Source organism: Danio rerio, chromosome 22, assembly GCF_052040795.2.
Source record: "Danio rerio strain M-AB ecotype USA chromosome 22, GRCz13ab, whole genome shotgun sequence".
Taxonomy (NCBI): domain Eukaryota; kingdom Metazoa; phylum Chordata; class Actinopteri; order Cypriniformes; family Danionidae; genus Danio; species Danio rerio.
This window is the reverse complement of record NC_141042.1, coordinates 35201680-35220110: the sequence shown is the minus strand read 5'-3', so window position 1 is coordinate 35220110 and position 18431 is coordinate 35201680. Positions and strand designations below refer to the sequence as shown.

The 18431-nt window shown below is 38.9% G+C and overlaps 1 protein-coding gene across 10 annotated transcripts in view; it reads left to right on the top strand.

Moving 5' to 3' along the window:
• Window positions 1-18431, top strand: part of pcbp4 (poly(rC) binding protein 4) — a 206485-nt gene that overhangs the window by 139069 nt on the left and 48985 nt on the right. For 5 of the 10 annotated variants that reach the window (XM_087302551.1, XM_087302555.1, XM_087302554.1 and 2 more), the window contains exons 6-9: window positions 1086-1217; window positions 4574-4702; window positions 5835-5909; window positions 12210-12281. In XM_087302551.1, the coding sequence (XP_087158677.1) occupies window positions 1086-1217; window positions 4574-4702; window positions 5835-5909; window positions 12210-12281 (408 nt within the window). The remainder of the gene's footprint in view (window positions 1-1085; window positions 1218-4573; window positions 4703-5834; window positions 5910-12209; window positions 12282-18431) is intronic. The other 5 variants (XM_087302553.1, XM_087302558.1, XM_087302552.1 and 2 more) reach the window with 1 other exon arrangement.

The following is an 18431-nucleotide window of genomic DNA, read 5'->3' as shown; positions in this document are numbered from 1 at the left end:
TGTTTTAAAATGTCCCAAACATCAAGCATACTGGTATTCAACACCTTTAACAGGTTTATTTCTAAAGGGTTTGTTTGAATAACATTTAACATTTGATAACAAAAGATTTAGAAGTTGAAACACATGCGCTATAGGTGAATTGATGAACTAAACTGCCCGTAGGGTGTGTGTGTGTGTGTGTGTGTGTGTACATGTTTTTGTGACATATCAGGACACAAATCTGTATAATGACATGGGAATGACACAGGTATTACAAAAAGGAGGTGAAATATAAGGGCATTGGTGACGTCCTCATTTCTCAAAATGCTTATAAATCCTACACAATGAGTTTAATCAGAGAGTAAAGCTGCACACAGTCTCCTGTGATGGTTGGGTTTAGGGGTGGGGTGAGGGCAATATAATATACGGTTTGGAAAGTAAAAGATGAATGGAAACCTATGTAATGTCCCCACTTTTCACAAAAACAAACGTGTGTGTGTGTGCGTGCGTGCGTGCGTGCGTGCCTGCGTGCCTGCGTGCATGCGTGCGTGCGTGTGTGTGTGTGTGTGTGTGGATGATTCCCATTTCTGGGTTGCGGTTGAAAGGGCATCCACTGTGTAAAACATATGCTGGATAAGTTGGCGGTTCATTCCGCTGTGGCCACCAGTGATTAATAAAGGGACTAAGCTAAAGGAAATTGAATTAATGAATGATCTATAATATAAAAAATAATTGGTTGTATTTTAATGCAACTTTAACCAAGATATTAATAACTGGAGCAAGTTTACAACAAAATATGGCATGCAGGAAAACAGTTGGTGGCGTCCATTTTGTGTTTGGAAAAGCTGCACCTTGTTTTGATCCCTTTTGCAAAATCCAGGTTAAGATGGTGGCAGCAGTTTTGGTTGCAGAAGCATATCATAGGGCCAGTTTCCTCAGGGAGAAACCAAGGGTTTAATCTCATGCTCAGGGGCGCAGTGCCTGCGGGTTTAATACTTTCCAAAATATTTAACCATGGTTCCAAATCAAAACCTTTACTCTTTTAAAATATCTCATTAAAAGTCTCTTCATTTAACACGTCATCTGTTCTATGTTTGTCCCTAAAGGACTTGGCTGCTCTTGTGGCGAATGGCACCGTCACCAGTAAGCCTCCGGTCACACTGCGGCTGGTCATCCCGGCCAGCCAATGCGGTTCCCTCATCGGCAAAGGCGGCTCCAAAATCAAAGAGATCAGAGAGGTGAGTGCTTTTTCATATCCCCTATCTTGCTTTTCTCTGCCCCAGGACGTCCATGTTAGGACTGCTTGCTCCGTTGCATATTTCATGCGTTTGGATGCCAGTAAAAGCCCATTTATTTTACATTTATGGTCTCAGGGCTGTCAGGATGCCATGAGGTAATGGTGAACGGTCTGTCACGCTAAATTTGGAGCGTACCGTAATGCAGTAGCAGTGGGGTGCGGGGAAGGTTGTTGGTGTTGGGGGAATTCAAACGCGTTAAGCTAATCAAAGAGGGAGAGTCTGTTTTCAAACTGTTTGGTGGGCTTTCAAGTTAGCAGCACCAAGTAAACAGAGTAGATCTGAGCGGTTTAGGCCTTTCCTTTTAAGTCATTTGGTTTGCTAAAGCAACTCGTAGATTGTAGAGTAATTCCACTTGATTCTAAGGATATTTTTGGACAGTGTTTCTCAACCACATTCCTGGAGACCTGTAATAGGTGTGAAAGACAAAGGGACATCCAAAACATGCAGTGTTAGTGGTTCTTCAGGATTATGGTTGAGAAACAAAGCTTTAGGTGACAACTTTAAATTGAAATCCCTGCCTAGTACAAGTACAGGGTTTCGATTAGCTAACTTATCTAAATAGCTATGCTTCTAGCCCTAATCTAATAATGTTGTGTGAGATTTATTTTAATATTTCATAAAATATGTGTCAGTAAAACCCTGTTTCTATCTCATACACTGTTAAATATGCAGGCTTACACACAATTCATTAATGTAGTCAGAACACAAATCGATTAGGTGAACTTAACAATGTAAACCAGGGGTGTCAAACTCAATTCCTGGAGGGCCGAAGCCCTGCACAGTTTAGTTCCAACCCTGCTCCAACACACTTACCTGTAGGTTTCAAACAAGCCTGAAGGACTCGATTAGTTTGATCAGGTGTGTTTAATTAGGGTTGGAACTAAACTGTGCAGGGCTGCGGCTCTTCTGGAACTGAGTTTGACACCTGTGACGTAAACAGTTTGAACATAAAACAATCGAGTTCTCCCAAAAAAAGTCTCAAGAATTGTGTTATTTCAGCTCATTTTATGTAAGTAGTTCAAACAAGCAGCAATCATGTTTTGAGTGTATGTTCAAGGGAATAAAAGTAAGTAATTATTCTTGAAGTTTTGAATCCTTTAGGAATCTTTTGATTTGAATCAGTGGTTCGGAGTGCGTATCAAATTGGCAAGATCATGTTATTTCAGGTGAGGCAGTGGCGCAGTAGGTAGTGCTGTCACCTCACAGTAAGAAGGTCGCTGGGTCACTGGTTCGAACCTCTGCTCAGTTGGCGTTTCTGTGTGGAGTTTGTATGTTCTCCCTGCCTTCGTGTGGGTTTCCTCCGGGTGCTCCGGTTTCCCCCACTGTCCAAAGACATGCGGTACAGGTGAATTGGGTAGGCTAAATTGTCCGTAGTGTATGACTGTTTGTGTGGATGTTTCCCAGAGATGGGTTGCGGCTGGAAGGGCATCCGCTGCGTAAAAACTTGCTGGATAAGTTGGCGATTCATTCTGCTGTGGCGACCCCGGATTAATAAAGGGACTAAGCTGACAAGTAAAATGAATGAATGAAGCTTAGATTTTCCCACCTGTCATGTTTTAGAACAAATGGGGCACAGCATGTGTATTCGGAAATAACTTTTTTGAACACACTTTGTTTTACTGTTCATTCATTCGTTTACTGGAAATTAGAACTGACTTAAGAAATAGTTTTGAAACAAATATTTGCACTTAATAAATCAAATTAATTATGTATAGGCTAATGATTGCACTGTAAAAAGTGGAAACTTAAACTAATTACTTTGACTTGTTACAATTAAATGAATAAAGTTTGACAAACTTAATTTATAACAGTTTTTAGTAATACGTTAAGTTAGTTAATTAATATGTGACAGGTTTTAGTAATTTATTTATTTTTTCATTCATTTATTTATTTTCTTGCCGGCTTAGTCCCTTTATTAATCCGGGGTCGCCACAGCGGAATGAACCGCCAACTTATCCAGCAAGTTTTTACGCAGCGGATGCCCTTCCAGCCGCAACCCATCTTTGGGAAACATCCACAAACACATTCACACACACACACACACACACACAACGGACAATTTAGCGTACCCAATTCACCTGAACCACATGTCTTTGGACTGTGGGGGAAACCGGAGCACCCGGAGGAAACCCACGCGAAGGCAGGGAGAACATGCAAACTCCACACAGAAACGCCAACTGAGCAGAGGTTTGAACCAGCGACCCAGCGACCTTCTTGCTGTGAGGCGACAGCACAACCTACTGCGCCACTGCCTCGCCCACTAATTTATTTATGGAAAGTATAAGTATTGTTCGCTATCAATAATGAGCAATACTTGTATTTGCCACAAAAGATTATTTTTTATTTGCCACAAGTATTATTTTTATATTAACAAGGGAAGGAAATCATTTGTATAAAAGTACTTTTTACTATTATTATATTTACAATATTATATTGAAGGATTTGTGCTGTACTGTACTTTACCGTTCCATTCTTGTTTTCTAAAATAAATGACTAAAACCTGTTACACCTAAAATAATTACCTTAATTTATTACTGAAAACTGTCATACATTAAGTTTGCCAAACTTATTTCATTTAATTGTAACATGTCAATGTAATTTGTTTAAGATTTCACTTTTTACAGTGTGTCTGTGCGCACAGCACATTTCCCTATCCAAAAGAGTGAAAGCGAAAGTAAACAATGAGGAGGCTCATTCTCTCATTCTCGCGCTGTGGATGCTCTGATTAACTGATTTCTCTCTAGTGAAGCGTTCCGTTTTTTAAACTTACAAAGTCCGCCATGTAAATAGCAAATGCGCTATGGCACGACGACAACTGTCTACAACTACAACTGACTCCTAAAAGAAATGGAAATGAGACTCTGATTGGTTTGTTCTCAAAACACACCTATAACTCATTAAGAGAATAAGCTTAACCCTGTTAGACCATGCGCCACGATGCAAAGCAGATTTTTCCTTCCTTAAAATAGCAAAAGTGTATTCGAACACCTTAATATATTGCGCCCTGCTCTTTGGACTTTGCGCCTGGATCGTCAAAATAGAGCCCAATGTATGTGAAGCACTGTATGTTCTCCGTCTTGCCATTTCCATCCCATGTTTTCTATGTGATACTAGGGCTGTTCCTAAAGAATCTCTTTCTCCTCCAATGCTAAATAAAGCCAGAAGCTAAACGCAAGCTCTTTAGGAATTCTTTTCAGACAGGTGTGTGGGAGCTCGACTCTGCAGGGAGCCTCCGATTGGACACCTGACCTCAAAAGCGCACGCCGCTAATCATCTGTGGGTCCTATGTGTTGCAGAAAACAGGGGCTCAGGTACAGGTGGCAGGAGATCTGCTCCCCAACTCCACGGAGCGAGGCGTGACGATATCTGGCAGTCAGGACGCCATCATCCAGTGTGTCAAGCTCATCTGCACTGTAATACTGGAGGTAATTTGACTTCCAGGAGAATCCATTTGGCTTCATTAAGGCGAGTCGTGCATGCGTGCATCATTGATATTCTTAATCTGCAGGACTTCAAAGGCCTCGGCACTTCAAAGCGAGAATAGCGGCGTCAGCTGAAGCATTGTACAGAACGCAATACATTCCCAAACACAGATATGTTTATAGCTTTCCGCAGATTTCCTAAGACACTTCAACTAACTAAGCGCACATTACAGTAATGATTAGCGAATTCGCTCGATCGAATCTCCCACTGCGTGAAGCGCGTTCGCTCTCAAATGGTTTTCTTTTGCGCACAAATGGATCGGAAAGGAAGAATCTCTATATTTTATTCAGCCGGGCTGTGCTGCTCGTCCTCTTTAATTTTTAAAGGAGCAGATGAGGGGCAGATTGTTGACTGCTACGCTTCCCATTTTAGGAATCCTCAGCTGTCTGCCCCGCTTCAGGATGGAAATTATGCAAAGTCAACCGATGAATATTTAAAGCCAGTCTTTGTGTTTGGTTGAGCGGGCATAGGGTGGGGAGGGGGATGTGCTTCGCTTGGTTTTCATCACCTTATTCTGACCTCTTGCGTTTTATCTTAATCAAATTACCGCAGATCCGCTTAGTTAACTGTACACTTATCTGTTGTTATTCCATGTAAGATGTTCTTCAGGCGAAGACGACACCTTGTCTAATAGGCCAAGAGTAATTTCACACTCGATTTGTAAATGCGTTTGCTTTCTTTTTGAAGTATTAATCTGGGTTTGAACAACAACAAGCCGCTCAAAGAAAGCATGCTTCGGGTGCTGCGTTTTCCATCACAGGATCTCATGAGCAAGCTTTAATAGCGTTTCTGAAATAATTTGGCCAAATGACTTCCTGTGAGAGGCTAATGGTGTGCTTTTAAGTGATCAGATGAGGAGCCGATCGATAAATGTTGCATTTGTGCGCCATGTCAGCGTTTCCAGTCATTAAGATAATATGACTGCGCAAATGCCTTAGGTAAGAGAATCCCACAGTTTTGTTTTGTTTTTTTGTTTAAGACGTGCAGACTGCAGATTTAGGCGGAGAATGGTTGATTGGGAGAGTTTATTAAACTGTGTTAAAATGTTACGATTTTTTTAATTTGTGTTCGCAGTCTCCTCCGAAGGGGGCTACAATTCCGTACCGCCCCAGTCCTGCTCCAGGTGCAGTTCTTCTTGCTGGAAATCAGGTACGAAATACACATCTACACATGAATAAACATGCTTCTTTTATTAATGATAGTAAGAGTCTTGCTTTTTATTCCTAAAGCATAACAAATAAAGGTGCACTGCAGGTGGTTTTTGAGTAAAAAAAATATATATATATTTAAAACATCACTTTTTTTTTGGAAATAGGCTGATTTTACAAGTGCATTAGAGTTAAATAGTTGAGTTTCACCATTTTGTAATTAATTCAGATCATATTCACATCTACCAGAGCTCTTTTAGCTTAGCTTAGCATAGACCATTGAATCGGATTAGACCTTTTACACAGCAGATGCCCTTTGCAGCCGCAACCCAACACTGGGAAACATCCAAACACACTCAATCACACACATACACTACGAACAATTTAACTTACCCAATTCACCTATACCACATGTCTTTGGACTGTGTGGGAAACCTGAGCGACCGTTAGTATCTCATTCGATAGTTTTCCTATTCAAACCTAGACTCTAGAGATTTTCCTATTTAAAGCTAGACTCTTCTTTAGTTACATTGTGTATAAAACTGGCGTTATTGTAAAAGCTGCTTTTCTCACATCTGGTGGGAGCTCTTTTAGCTTAGCATAGATCATTTTATCAGATTAGACCATTAGCATTCATTCATTCATTAATTTCTTTTCGGCTTAGTCTCTTTATTAATCATGGTTTGCCACAGCGAACTGTACCGCAAACTTATCCAGTATGTTTTACGCAGCAGATGCCCTTCCAGCCGCAACCCAACACTGGGAAACACCCATACATATTCATTCACACACACACACACACACACTATGGACAATTTAGCCTACCCAATTCACTTATAGCACATGTCTTTGGACTTTGTGGGAAACCTGAGCGACCATTAGCATCTCATTCGATAGTTTTCCTATTCAAACCTAGACTCTTCTGTATTTACATTGTGTATAAAACTATTCTTATTGTATAAGTTCCCCGCTGAAAAATCCAGCTTAAACCAGCCTAGGCTGGTTGGCTGGTTTTAGCTGGTCGACCAGGCTGGTTTTAGAAGGGTTTTGGCCATTTCCAGGCTGGTTTCCAGCCATTTCCAGCCTGGTTTTAGCTGGTCAGGCTGGAAAGTGACCAGCCAAATCCAGCTAAAACCAGCCTGGTTTAAGCTGGACAGAGCTGGTTTTGGCTGGGCTCCCAGCCTGGCTAGGTTGGCCGAGCTGGTTTTAGCTGGTCATCTCCCAGTCTGACCAGCTAAGACCGGGCTGGAAATGGCTGGAAACCAGCCTGGAAATGGCCAAAACCCCTCTAAAACCAGCCTGGTCAACCAGAGGAAACCAGCCAACCAGCCTAGAATGATTTAAGCTGTTTTTTTTCAGTAGGGTTGCTATTTCCACATATGGCGAGAGCTCTTTTAGCTTAGCTTAGCATCGTTCATTGGATCAGATTCGACCATTAGCATCTCATTTGATAGTTTTTTTAAACCTAGACTCTATTGTAGTTACATTGTGTATAAAAGTGGTGTTATTGTAAAAGTCGCTATTTCTAGATTGATATGGCAATTATTGCAAGAGTGTGTTGGTGTTTACCACTGTTGGGTTGCGGTTGGAAGGGCATCTGCTGCATAAAACATATGCTGGATAAGTTGGGGGTTCATTCCGCTATGGTGACACCTAATTAATAAAGAGACTAAGCTGAAAACAAAATTAATGAATGAGTGAATAATATGGCAATTATATTACACCACACCTGAAAAAAAGTCCCCAGCCAGGTAACTAGGCAACAGCATTGTATAATATCTATGTGCCTGCTGTAGCCGTGGTATGGCAGCAAAGTTCTTTTGTTATTAAGTCGAAATGAGAGTGTAGTTCCTAGCCATGTTGACCTGAAAAATAGCAACTTTTTTATTTTCTGTTGGTTTTAGTACATGATAACTGTAGAAAAGTCAAGAATAAAATGAATTATTTTACAATTTTCTGATTAAGATGCTAATAGTCTAATCCAATTCAATGATTTATGCTATGCTAAGCTAAAAGAGCTCCCGCCAGATGTGGAAATAGCAACTTTTACAATAACACCAGTTTTATACACAATGTAAATACAGAATAGTCTAGCTTTAAATAGGAAAATTATCGAATGAGATGCTAACGGTCTAAGCCGATTTAATGATTTATGCTAAGCTAAGCTAAAAGAGCTCCAACCAGATGTAGAAAAGGCTGCTTTTACAATAACACCAGTTTTATACACAATGTAACTACAGAAGAGTTTAGCTTTAAATAGAAAAATTATCAAATGAGATGCTAACGGTCTAATCCGATTTAATGATTTATGCTAAGCTAAGCTAAATAGCTCCAACCAGATGTAGAAAAAGCAGCTTTTACAATCACACCAGTTTTATACACAATGTAACTACAGAAGAGCCAGCTTTAAATAGGAAAACTATCAAATGAGATGCTAACGGTCTAATCCGATTTAATGATTTATGCTAAGCTAAGCTAAAAGAGCTCCAACCAGATGTAGAAAAGGCTGCTTTTACATTAACACCAGTTTTATACACAATGTAACTACAGAAGAGTCTAGCTTTAAATAGAAAAATTATCAAATGAGATGCTAACGGTCTAATCCGATTTAATGATTTATGCTAAGCTAAGCTAAAAGAGCTCCAACCAGATGTAGAAAAAGCAGCTTTTACAATCACACCAGTTTTATACACAATGTAACTACAGAAGAGCCAGCTTTAAATAGGAAAACTATCAAATGAGATGCTAACGGTCTAATCCGATTTAATGATTTATGCTAAGCTAAATAGCTCCAACCAGATGTAGAAATAGCTGCTTTTACAATAACACCAGTTTTATACACAATGTAACTACAGAAGAGCCAGCTTTAAATAGGAAAACTATCAAATGAGATGCTAACGGTCTAATCCGATTCAATGATTTATGCTAAGCTAAGCTAAAAGTGCTCCCACCAGACCCAAAAATACCCTAAATGAAAAAATATGGTACAACTCGCCTGTTTAATTCTAGAGGACTTGTAAAATGAGCGTATTTCCAAAAAAATTGGAAAAAAAGAGTTCCTTTCATGTTGAAGTACATCAGGTATCGGTGGTTTCTTCTAAATGGTTATTCTTACTGTAAAACTGTAAAACAATGTTCAGCTGTTACTGCATAATTTTCCTCCATTTTCACATTTAAAGACCTCAAACCATCAAGCTGAATAGTTACTCAAATGATTCATGAGTTGTTAAAGCTCTTTCATTACTCTGTGAGCAACTTGCAGGTTTATTTTTGACCTGTGAGATGGCTAAATCCTCGGCAGAGCACCTTTGAATGTTAAAGAAAGATTTCACTCAATTGTGTTGAATGCTGTATTCTTCTGTGGAGCAAAGCTGATATTTTGGGGAAGGTAAAAATGTTGTCAAGCTCCAAAATAGCAATTGTTTATTGTATTTCTAGTTAAATAATGGCATAATTTTTCATTTATTGGATCCAAGTTAGCCTTCACACATTAAAAATGAATATTCTGCTATTATTTACTCATTTTTGACACTTTTTTTTCATCCATTGAGCACAAAAGCTCATATTTTAAGGAGTTTTGTAAACCTGTAAGCATTTATTTCCATAGTAATTTGTTTTATTGACTAGGAACGTCAATGATTACAGGTTTTCAGCTTTCCACAACATATATTCCTTTGTGTTCAACTGAAGAAAGAAGTAAAGGAAGGGTAAACGATGACAGGATCTGTATTAGTTGAATGAACTATCCCTTTAAGGCCTTGTTCACAGCGCACACAAGTCTGATTTGTTTTATTCAAATCCACTCTTGAGGGCTGGCAGTCCAGTATCGAGACATTAAGGCAGTCTAGTCCACGTCTAGTACATCTACATTGATTCTGACAGACATGACGTCGGTGTTGCTACGATGCTAAAAGTGCTCTTTCTTCCTCATCTGAAATAAGCGAGTTGTCACTGTTGATGCCTATAATGGCTTCACAGCAATGTGCTAAAATGAAGACCTTATTTCACCAAGTATGATGGAAGTTTGCATTGGATTGTATAAAATCAGCACTGATCAATCTGTTGCCTTACCCCAAGCAGAAAAATTTCTGATGCCCCTGTGAACAAGGCCTAATTATTTATAATATAATCCTCATAATTACAGATGGAATCAATTAGCATTTGCACAAGTGTAAAACCCACCAGAGTGCAATGCTGATGTTGAATATAGTAGAGTTTAATACAGAGCTGACAGCATGCGCCCTTTATTTCCCTTAATAAATCAACTCTGTCCATCATTGAAAGGTGTTGGTGGGGGGCAGGTTTTGTTTTGTTATTTAGGTTTAGCTCCATTATATAATTAGCATGCATATCTAACACATCATGTGACGATTTGCAGACGTATTCAGCGCAAACAGCTTCTTTAACGCGACTGAAATGAGACTGAGGAATGGAGTTATGTAATGTCTTTATGCACTCACCGGCCACTTTATTAGGTACAACTGCTTGTTAAGACAAATTTCTAATCAGCCAATCACATGGCAGCAGCTCAATGCATTGAGGCATGCCGACATGGTCAAGACGATCTGCTGCAGTTCAAAGCGAGCATCAGAATGGGGAAGAAAGCATATTTAAGTGACTTTCATTAGCACCCTTAAGTAATATACACTCACCGGCCATTTTATTAGGTACACCTGTCCAACTGATTGTTGACGCATCTGCTGCAGTTCAAAGCGGGCATTAGAATGGGGAAGAATGGGGATTTAAGTGACTTTGAACGTGGCATGGTTGTTGGTGCCAGTCGGGCTGCTCTGTGTATTTCAGAAACTGCTGATTTACTGGGATTTTCACGCACAACCATCTCTAGGGTTTAGAGAGAATGGTCAGACAAAGAGGAAATATCCAGTGAGCGGCAGTTCTGTGGACGCAAATGCCTTGTTGATGCCAGAGGTCAGAGGAGAATGGCCAGACTGGTTCCATCTGATAGAAAGGCAACAGTAACTTACATAAGCACTCGTTACAACCGAGGTCTGCAGAAGAGCATCTCTGAACACACAACACGTCCAACCTTGAGGCAGATGGGCTACAGCAGCAGAAAACCACACCGGGTGCCACTCCTGTCAGCTAGGAACAGGAAACTGAGGCTACAATTCAGACAGGCTCACCAAAACTGGACAATAGAAGATTGGAGAAACATTGCCTGGTCTGATGAGTCTCCATTTCTGCTGCCACATTCGGATGGTCGGGTCAGAATTTGGCCTCAACAACATGAAAGCATGGATCCATGCTTTCTTGTATCAGCGGTTCAGGCTGGTGGTGGTGGTGTAATGGTGTGGGGGAGATTTTATTGGCACACTTTGGGTCCATTAGTACCAATTGAGCATTGTGTCAATGCCACAGCCTACTTGAGTATTGTTGCTGACCATGTCCATCCCATTATGACCACAGTGTACTCGTCTTCTGGTGGCTACTTCCAGCAGGGTAACGCGCCATGACATAAAGCGCCAATCATCTCAGACTGGTTTCTTGAACATGACAATGAGTTCACTGTACTCTAATGGCCTCCACAGTCACCAGAACTCAATCCAATAGAGCACATTTGGGATGTGGTGGAAAGGGAGATTGGCATGATGATATCATGTCAATATGGAACAAAGTCTCTGAGGAATATTTTCAGTAGCTTGTTGAATCTATTGGGGCAAAAGGGGGTACAAAAGGGGGTACAACCTGCTACTCAATAGGTGTACCCAATAAAGTGGCCGTTGAGTCAATTTTGTCAGATTTATTTTCGTGTAAATAACCTATAAAGTATTCTCATTGACATTGTCAGATTGAGTTAAATGGCTCTCCATCCCTCCCAGGCTTGTTTTCGTCCTCGTCAAATGAAATATGCTGTCTTGTACTCTTTAATCTACCGTTTGTCCTATTATTCACTTCACATAATTCTCTAACGCGTTGCTAGACGAGTAGAGAGGCTGTTATGTTTATTCATGTTGACACGGCTATTCATTATCGACGCTTCTACGCATGAATAACAGTAGCATTAAGATCAATCAGGCTCATGAATATTCCTGGCCATTAAAAGTCCTCCTCGCCATTGGTGTAATTAATCGTAAACTTTGACGTGCGCACTTACAACGCATCGTTTGTTTGATATATTCAGCCGTATGTCATGACAAAAGCAAGATTAATGTCTAATAATGCAATTAATGTTCAGATTCCTCATTAACGCTTCTCTGTTTGATTTCATATCACGCTTGATGCTAATGACAGCCGAATTGAGCCTTGGTTTGTGTCTCTGTCCCCTATTTGCCTTCTTAAGGTTTTCGAAACGTCAGAGTTTGCGTCTCATCCGCTTTTCTCAGTGGCTCAGGGAGGCCTGGATCTGCAACAAGTGAGTATCATCAATCCATGACGAACAATATAGGGAGCAGCGCCTCCCACTCTTTCTTTATTTGCCTCTTTCGCCCCTGCATGAAGATGGGAATTCTGATCCCTTCTGTCATTCCTCTTGCCGCATGTTGCAGCCAGTGTCCTCCCCACTTGAGCAAGGGAGCGAGACTGTACAGCAATTACTGGTTGTAGACATGAGTTTTTCCACTTGACGTTAGATTCAGGCATGGCTTTACCCTTGAAATGCTGCAGTTTTATTGAATTATTGCACAGAATTGTGTTGGTTTTGTAAAGCAGTGTAAACTTTACAGATATAAAGTAATGGTGTTCCCCTATGTGTTAGGTCTTATTGTTTTTTGAGACATGATTGTTTCAAATGGCAATTTAAGGTTTGTTCTCATGCAGGCAAAGTGTTAATATGTGTCTTTGTATTAAATTAATTGTTTACATAAAATCTAATTTTTCCAGTATAACACTAAAGAACCCATGAAAGGAAGCCATGTGATTTCAAATATTTCCAAAATTACAAATCCACACATTGATGTTTGGAATGAGCTAAAATGTCCATATTGCTATATAACAGGGGTGTCCAAACTTTTTGGGCCGAGGGCCAGATGCAAAAACGATGTCCCGGGCCAAATTTTACATACATCACACAGACATGCATGCATATATATATATATATATATATATATATATATATATATATATATATATATATATATATATATATATATATATATATATGTATATATATATATATGTATGTATATATATATATATATATATATATATATATATATATATATATATATATATATATATATATATATATATGTGTATATATATATATATATATATATATATATATATATATATATGTATATATATATATATGTATATATATATATATGTATATATATATATATATATGTATATATATATATATATATATATATATATATATATGTATATATGTATATATATATATATATATATATATATATATGTATATATATGTATATATATGTATATATATATATATATATATATATATATATATATATGTATATATATGTATATATATATATATATGTATATATATATATATATGTATATATATATATATATATATATATATATATATATATGTATATATATATATATATATATATAAATATGTATATATATATGTATGTATATGTATGTATATATATATATATATATATATATATATATATATATATATACACACACACACATATATATATATATACATATATATATATATATATACATACATATACATACATACATATATATATATATATATATATATATATATATATATATATATATATATATATATATATATATATATATATATATTGCACTTTATTAGCATGAAAAAACTGCTGTTGTTGAGCTGATAGGGCAGCTGCTAATTGTTTTACTTTTTAATCTCGTTTGGCACCAGTTTAAGAGCTGAAGGCCTGATGTTTTGTTTCATAATGTATTTTAATATTAAATTTCTTCATTACTTCAACTGATTGCTGGCAAATTAAGCAGATACATTTCCCGCTGACATCTGTGAAGAAATATTCTTTTCCCCAACGTGACTGAAATTTCCTGCACTCACTGTTGATTTTCCTTTTTCTTGAGCTGCGTCCCAAATCGCATACTTATGCACTATTCTACGCCATTTTGTAGTATAAATAGTGTAAGTAGTGTGTTCACACTGAAAACTCTAAAAATAATAAGTGCACTTTAATTACCCGGATGATGCACTCATTCAGCCGCTAAAATGAAGTGTGGAATGATGGACACTTCACGCACTCAATGACCGCAGGTTTGCTTACGTAGCGGAAGGGGCGGCGCTATCGGACGCACATGTTGATTAACTTTATTTATTTTGGATGGTGAAAGCAAAATTCTCCTACGAGAGTGATTATAGCGCCTCCCGATGGTGAATGCGGCAATACTCACGGCAGGTATTATCTGATAATTCGGTCGTTTATTTCACTGATTTGGCAATCGTCAAACATCATCAGGGAAACGGTTTGAATTTCCGCTTAGTAAAAACACATTAGTGTGCCATTTGGGACGACACTACATACATGTACTATCCTGTTGAGTGTGTAAGTGCATAAGTACATAGTGCATGAGTGCATAATGTATAGTGTGCCATTTGGGACGCAGCTTTGGTTTCGCCACGACTTGCCAAAATGTGAATCAAAATGTGATCAATTATGTTTCCTTCAGTTTTTTTGGTTCGTTTTGCATCAATACAAGAAGTGCTGCCTAATTGAAGGCATGTAATAGCGACACCCGGTGGTTAATTATTGAATTACGTTCATTTTTGTATAGCGGGCCAGATTCTATTAATATTTATCAAAAGCCTCGCGGGCCGCCACAAAACTGATTGCGGGCCGCAGATGGCCCGCGGGCCGTAGTTTGGACACCCCTGCTATATAAGCTAGAGAACAACTGTGTATAATTTACTGAATGAAAAAAGCCTCAACACTTCGTTTTAGACACGTGTTTTTACTCTTGAAATTAGATTCAGGTGTCCCAGCAGGTACACAATGTCATAAGACATTAATATAAGGTTAGATTTAAGTCATATTGTTGGGTAATCAATATTTAATACAGTGCATCTGGAAAGTATTGATAGCGCTTCACTTTTTCCACATTTTTTAATGTTACAGCCTTGTTCCAAAATGGATTGAATTCATGTATTTCCACAACATTCTACACACAATACCCAATAATGACAATGTAAAAACAGAGTTTTTAAATTGTTGCACATTTATAAAAAACCTGAATAATCACATGTACATTAGTATTTAAAAGTGACGGTGTACAGCATTTTTCAGATCTCTCCAGAGATGTTCAATAGGATTTCAAGAGTTCACCCTCAGCTGATGATTAATTATAAAGCTTGTTTGGCATGCTGTCCCGGGAGAGAGCCCTGAACTCGTGAGATCCTCGAGCCCGGGGCTCCCCCCGTTGCAGGGCGAGAGGGAAGTCCGAGTTCAGGTAGGTCTCGAGTACTCCCCTGCTTGATAATGTTGGAAGTAGAATAAAATGCTATGAAGTATCTATGCTGTCAATTTAGATTTGTCAATTTACTTATGTTACATGTTTTTGGTCTGTGGGAGGAAACCGGAGAGCCCGGTGAAAACCCACGCAAACACGAGGAGAACATGCGAACTTCGCACAGAAACGCCGACCTGGCCAGGTAGAGTCCGAGCCGGTGGCATTCTTGCTGTGCGACCGTGGTGCTAACCACTAGGCCTCTGGCTGCCCTGACAAGGAAATTGTAGGAGTGGGGGTGGAAGGGGGGATTTTTCAAGACGAAGATGGTTGAGGTAAGGTATTCTGGTTATTTATAGTGGTTAAGGAGTCGTCTCTGGTGAATCAGCATTAGCTAATGTGGACCAGGTGCTATCAATCATAAGCACATGCTCCTCTCGAAATTAGTTTATAAATAAACTTCACTTAGGTCTGGGCTCTGACTGGGCCACTCAAGGACATTCACCTAGCTGTTGTGAAGCCACTCCATTGATATTTTGGCTGTGTGCTTTGGGTCATTGTCCTGCTGGAAGATGAACCATCACCCTAGTCTGAGGTCAAGAGCACTTTGAAGTAGGTTTTCATTCAGGATGTCTCTGCACATCACTGCATTCATCTTTCCCTCTATCCTGACTAGTCTTTCAGTTCCTGCTGCTGAAAAACATCCCCACAGCATGATGCTGCCACCACCATGCTTCACTGTAGGGATGGTATTAGCGTTGTGATGAGCGCTGCCTGCTTTTCTCTAAACGTGATGCCTGGCATTCACTCCAAAGGGTTCAATTTTAGTCTCATCAGAGCAGAGAATTTTGTTTCTTATGGTCTAAGAGTCTTTCAGATGCCTTTTGGCAAATTCCAGGCGGTCGGTGGCTTCCGTCTGGCCACTCTACCATACAGGCCTGTCCATCTGTAAGGTTCTCCTCTCTCCACAGAGGAACGCTGGAGCTCAGACAAAGTGACCATTGGGTTATTGATCACCTCCCTGACTAAGACCCTTCTTCCCCGATCACTCAGCTTACATGGCTGGCCAGCTCTAGGAAGAGTCCTGGTTTTTCCAGACATCTTCTACTTACGGATGATGGAGGCCACTGTGCTCATTGTAACTTTCAGAGAAGCAGAAATGCTTTTGTAACCTCCCCCAGCTTTGTGCCTCCAGACAATCTTGTATCGTAGGTCTACAGACAATTCCTTTGTCATCATGCTTGTTTTGTGCTTTGACGTGCATTTTCAACCCTGGGACCTTATATAGACAGGTGTATGCTTTTTCAGATCATGTCCAATCAACTGAATTGACCACATGTGAACTCCAATGAAGCTGCTGAAACATCTCAAGAATGATCAGTGGAAACAGAATGTACCTGAGCTCAATTTAGAGCACAGGTGTCAAACTCAGTTCCCAAAGGGCCGCAGCTCTGCACAGTTTAGTTCCAACCCTAATTAAACACACCTGATCAAACTAATTGAGTCCTTCAGGCTTGTTTGAAACCTACAGGTGAGTGTGTTGGAGCAGGGTTGGAATTAAACTGTACAGGGCTTCGGCTCTCCAGGAATTGAGCTTGACACCCCTGATTTAGAGCTTCACGCAAAACTCTGTTGATACTGATGTACCTCTGTTTTTTTTTATTTATTTTTTTATCTTTAATACATTTGTAACAACTTCAGAAAAATCATTTTTCACATTGTCATTTTGGGGTATTGTGTGTAGAATGTTGAGGAAATAAATTAATTGAATCCATTTAAGAATACCATAAAAATACCATAAAAATATGACATAAAAAAATGGAAAAAGTGAAGCGCTATCAATACTTTCCAGATGCACTATATACCTTATTTTGACATCCATTAATGACGTCAAATGACGTTGATATTTGGTTGTTTTTAGATTGAGTTGGTAAGTAACACACATCAAACATTAAGCTAACATCTTATGCCAACGTCATATTGACGTCAAACACTGACATTTATTCATCAGGTATAGCAAGCCAAATCTAACATCTGATAGATGTCATAGTAGTAACGTCCACACAAATCAAGCTGTAACATCATTAGACGTTAATAATTGGTTGTTTTTAAGTTGCATTGGAAAGTAACTAAAATGCCATGTCTGTCCAATGTTGGATGCTGACATTGGTCTGATGTTGGATGCTGATGTCAACTAATTTTTTCCCCCACAACGTTGGAGTACGATGTCAATCTGATGTCTTGTTGACGTCCTGTGCCTGCTGGGATGGCCTTGAAATGCTGCAGTTGTGTTGATTTATTGCACAGAATTGTGTTAATTTTGTAAAGCAGTGTAAACTTTACAGATTTAAAGTGATGGTGTCCTCCAAGGCTATGTGTTAGGTCCTGTTTATTTAGAAGTATCATTGTTTTAATTGGCAAAGAAAGGTTTGTGCTGAGACAAACTGATAATATGCCTTTTAGTATTAAATTAGCTGTTTACACAATGTCATCTTTTCCTAGAAAAAAACTAAATAACAAATAACACAAGAGCACATGACTCACTGACTCAACTTAAAATTGTAGGCAACTTGCTGCAGAGATTTTTTGAGTTGGCTCAACTCTCAACCAACGTACTGGACTTGACTCAATTTAAGTCGAGTAAACTCAAAAAAGCTCTGCAGCAACATTTTTACAGTGTGACTTTATGCATTATTTAAAAAAAAATGTTGAAATCCATATATATTCGTGTGAGGAATGGGCGGAGATGTAAAATGTCTGTATTGCTCCCTAAGTTAAAACACACCAGTGCATGATTTACAGGGTAGAAAAAATATCACACTTTTCACTAGCAGTATGAGCTGTCTCTCACTGCTGTTTCTGTGAGAAACAAACATCTATTCTGGATGTTATTTTGCAGTTATATAATTTTTTTTCCTTTGTGCAAAGTTCATTTTAGGATACAGTGGTGGTGTGGATGACTGATAATCTTTCGACTACATTTTGAGGTCTTTTAGGAAGGCAATTATCAATGTGTGCATGTTTTACTATGAAGATTAACAGAAGCGATTGGTAGCAACAAGCCAGCAGTAAAAGACTCTGGTGAAAGAATGTTTATCATGGCCTGGAGATGAAA